This window comes from Ciona intestinalis, unplaced genomic scaffold (genome assembly GCF_000224145.3).
Source record: "Ciona intestinalis unplaced genomic scaffold, KH HT000763.1, whole genome shotgun sequence".
NCBI lineage: Eukaryota > Metazoa > Chordata > Ascidiacea > Phlebobranchia > Cionidae > Ciona > Ciona intestinalis.
This window is the reverse complement of record NW_004191084.1, coordinates 1-4,230: the sequence shown is the minus strand read 5'-3', so window position 1 is coordinate 4,230 and position 4,230 is coordinate 1. Positions and strand designations below refer to the sequence as shown.

The 4,230-nt window shown below is 35.6% G+C and overlaps 1 protein-coding gene across 1 annotated transcript; it reads right to left on the bottom strand.

The window, feature by feature from the left end:
* Positions 1-1,464: 1,464 nt before the first annotated feature.
* ona2 (protein) lies at positions 1,465-4,059 on the bottom strand. Its single transcript, NM_001032525.1, is given in 5 exon segments — positions 1,465-2,664; positions 2,798-2,892; positions 2,994-3,222; positions 3,499-3,685; positions 3,796-4,059. Coding segments are annotated over 5 exon segments (1,224 nt in total). The 5' UTR covers positions 3,932-4,059; the 3' UTR covers positions 1,465-2,087.
* Positions 4,060-4,230: the final 171 nt, after the last annotated feature.

The window sequence follows — 4,230 nt, the reverse complement described above, 5'->3', positions numbered from 1 at the left end:
ACCCTCATAAACAATACACACCCCTCAAACTCCACGCATCCACACGGAACTAACCCTGACTGACAAGGAAACGACATAGATGGCTTTTATAGCTTTGTAAGATCAGCTTCGAGATACCGACGAAGCACATTAATTATTCAGAAGCATTCGCCCTTGTTAAAGCCTATAGTAGGCAGGTGTATTTTCACGCGGCCGATAATCTGACGTATTTGTATCGCATATGACGTATGTCCCCAAGGTGTTTGGGTGATAATACTAAGTTTCAAAACCGATAAATTTATTGCTGATAGAAATAGCATGATATCTGGAATATAAAAGGCAAACTGAGCCATTTAATTCTCGCTGCCGTTTATACGATGTTAACAGTGTATAGACTCAAAGAGATCATGGTCTTACAAAACTTTAATTCCTATGACATTTCGGTTGTCTCTCGCCTTTTGGTATAACTGAATATAACTGTGTTCTGTCCAAATGGAAAGTTTTTACTGCATCTTCAAAGCGAAAGTCCTACTTCGTATCCACAATATATTTAAACAGCAACCATAGTACGCATGATGACATTGATAGCAACATAACCACGACTATACAAACATTGTAATCGTGGCAACAACTATATATACGCAACCATGAGTGACGTATGGACAACCAACTAAGCGTTAAATACTTAACGAAACCTGCCTCTTATAACAATATCGTGCATGTGATGGTTGCGACAGGTGTTTTATATTTAGATATTCTATGTACACACCCCACGTATCTAAGTAAGCATGTATAAGCTAAAACAACTATATATTCTGCGGTTTATAATTACCACGTTAAATATGTTTAACTGCTGTTATATTAGTTGTCACCACAGAAATAAAAAAGATTAGAACGCGCATCTCTAATGTCGGTAAAGGAGAGAGCATGATACACTCTCTCTCTTTTTCACGACTCGTTCCCGTTTACTACAGTAGACAATGGAAGCCAGGCCGTTTTATGTAGTTTTTCTTTGTTTTTTTGACTTAATTTAAGTTTATAGGGAAAAATAAATATTTCCAAACATATATATATGTCTATCAAACCGTTTGTTTGAACGTTTTTATTTAAATTTATAAAATAATTAATTTTCCTAAACAAGCGCTAAAGTGTAACCATTAACCTACCAAAGACTAAACTGGTTTAATAAACTGGAATAGTTAGTGTAGTTTTTAAAATAAACAGCTAAAACCTTCTAAAATCACTGTGCGCCTATCTTTTACAATGGAGACCAAGCGAAATGGGGACGGAGTTGGCGGTCACGTGAATAGAAAAAAGAATATATCACGGTTTTGGGCAGTTGCGCGTTCTACTCTTTTTTATTTCTGTGGTTGTCACCAACTTAAACCCGGATATTATGACGTAATAAAGGGCCCTTAATGACGCCATAAACCACGTTGAACTAACATCTAAGTGTTGGTCGCTTAATAACCACTATACCAAAGCAACAATCATCCACACATATTTATTTCATATATTGTTATTCAAACATTAAATACTAAGGGTATAGAAAACTCTGGCTACAAATTTAAACCAACAAAAGTCGTCAAACATCGAACAACAATTCCTGTGTTTGCATTTGTGTAAAAATATCAGCATTTTTAAAGTATATAAAATTTGCAAAAAATTGTCTTCAAAATATCATATTTATTGGAATAAATCGGTGATCTTGAAAAAACTAAAATATTAAGGCATCATTATTCAGGTTTTGGTTTTTGCAAAATCAAAATTGCACAAATAATAATATGGTGTCTCATGAAAAATATTGACAATAAATTTATGACATGCAATAGTGACAACTTGTGTAATAACTGAGGCAGATAATAAGGTTTAACGTTGTGGCTTTCCAAGACAACATATATCAGCAACAATAAAAAAATAAAAACTTTCACCTAATGTAAATTCTAAATACAAAACAACAGTGACAACAAACACACACGCTACAATAATCAGGAATATAAAAAACACTTTAGAATTGCATAAAATGTTATGTTGATATTGTGTAACCAAATATATTTTAGACAAATGTTTAATTGAAGAAATGATGTTTAGAAATATAAACCTTATTTTTATTCTTCAAGTTCTTGTGTGAGGGAAGTGACGTTCTCCCATTTTCCTGGTTTCATGCACTCCTCGCGCTCGTGAAGATACAAAGTATCAACCAGAGATTCCACGATCCATGTTTGGTTCCAGTTGTCGAGCGCAACATCGCACAACCTGGTAAACTGAGGTAGCAGCGGGGCCGTGAACACGGGTATATGAGGATGATCGAACATGATCTGCTGTTCCATCTTTTCCACTGTGACCATTTCATCTTCGCGCCAAGCAAAATATTTACGATATTCATCATTGTTAGCGTCGAGAAACATCAAATATTGTGCAAGTTCTTCAGGGCTGGCAAACCAATCGGCATGAATATAGGAATTCCTGGGTGCGACTGCTATCACATCTTCATCTTTAGGCCCGTACACAACAGGTACTACACCATGCCACAACGCTGCCTCCCAAAACTTCTCCGTCATATAATCTTTGCAGTGCTTGTTGTTTTCAAACGAGAAATAGAACTTAAATTTCCGAATAGCATTTCCCCACTCATCAGCTTTGTGCAAAGGAAGGTCTTTGCAAAGATTGAAGCAAAATCCGCATCTGCATTTAAACAAACACATTATTACAAGGTTATTTATTTATAGTAGGATATTTAAAAAGATAAAGAAAGACTTAACCAATCTGTGTTAAACAATAATGTTCATAAATTTGTGAATAAAGTTAAATATAAAACCTGTGCATTTTGAAGCCAGATTGAACCATAGCATCCACATAAGCAATCCTTTCCAATGCTCCACGCATGGTATTACAATTACTTACAATCCATATCTAGTGAAACATATATTATGTTATTCCTCTTATTATAAAAGCTGCAAAGCCAAAGTCTGATATTAAACTTAAAGATCCATCATATTAAGGAAACGACTTACCGCGGTATCAGATTTCTCTTCCATAATCTGATCCACAACATGCTTTCCCCGCGTAACTTTATTTAAAGTACCTTCACGTGTGCCGTAACTATCATAAATATCAGCTGTACGATGGTATGTCATTGTCATGTTGAAAAAGTTGTTAAACCTTTTGAAATCTCGTCGATACAGATATTTCATCACCCACGGATTCTCCATCGACCAGTATACATACAGTTGTTCCGGCCACCTGTGTGAACAATGCAAGTCACACACGTTGGTTGGAAAACAAAAACGTAGAAACAATCGACTACAACATACACGAAAACGTGAACATTCATTTTTTTAATGCTTAAAACCCCACAAATCCTAGATTTGTATCCAACGATATAATGTAGATTTGTACACTGCCACAGCATGTTTTAACATTGTGAGATTTAGCAAGGTAGTATGTGGTGATACATGGGCTAGGCAGAGCAATAATTAACACTTAAGAACAAGATAGGCAAATCTTTATAAAATAAACCTTTGATGCATCCATGGTATGTCTACTGATGACACAGATGTTAAATGAAATACAACGGCATCTGCTTGAGGTAAACGTCTACGACTGTATGTTATTTCACATCGACCAAACCTTGTACCTTCAGGGGGACTTGTACCCCAAACCCCCCATGGTTGACTCCAAAGCAAGATTGTCCCCTCTGAACGACCTGATTAAGTTTTACAACATGTTTATTATACCGGTATAACTTCAGAATACTAACTTAACCTAACCATTGTATAATATATTATATGTTGTGTAAAACCTTACATTACTTACGTTGTGATTTATTAAACACAGACCGGTTTGGAATGAAGAATGAAACAACCGAGCGCGAACTCCACAAAAGGGTGAAATAACAAATTACTCCAATTAAGATAATTAAAAGTATCTTTCGACGCGACGCTACACGCATGACTAATAATTACATCAAGCGCAACCAAACCGGAGTGCAATGCACTGAAGTTAAATTAGTACATATACTATTAATCTGCCTTCCAGAAGTAAATACCTGGTTTAACTTATGTTGCTATTTGCTGTACAGCGTAAGTTTAAAATACATGGAGCTATACAGAGAAGACGGAAAAAATTTTCCGCTAGGAGGCGATGACAAATTCGTTTCTCTATTTTATGGGGAGCAGTTAGTTTCACGGTTTATACAAATAAGATATAAACCCCTAACCCCTAACACTAACCTCTAACCCCTAACACTAA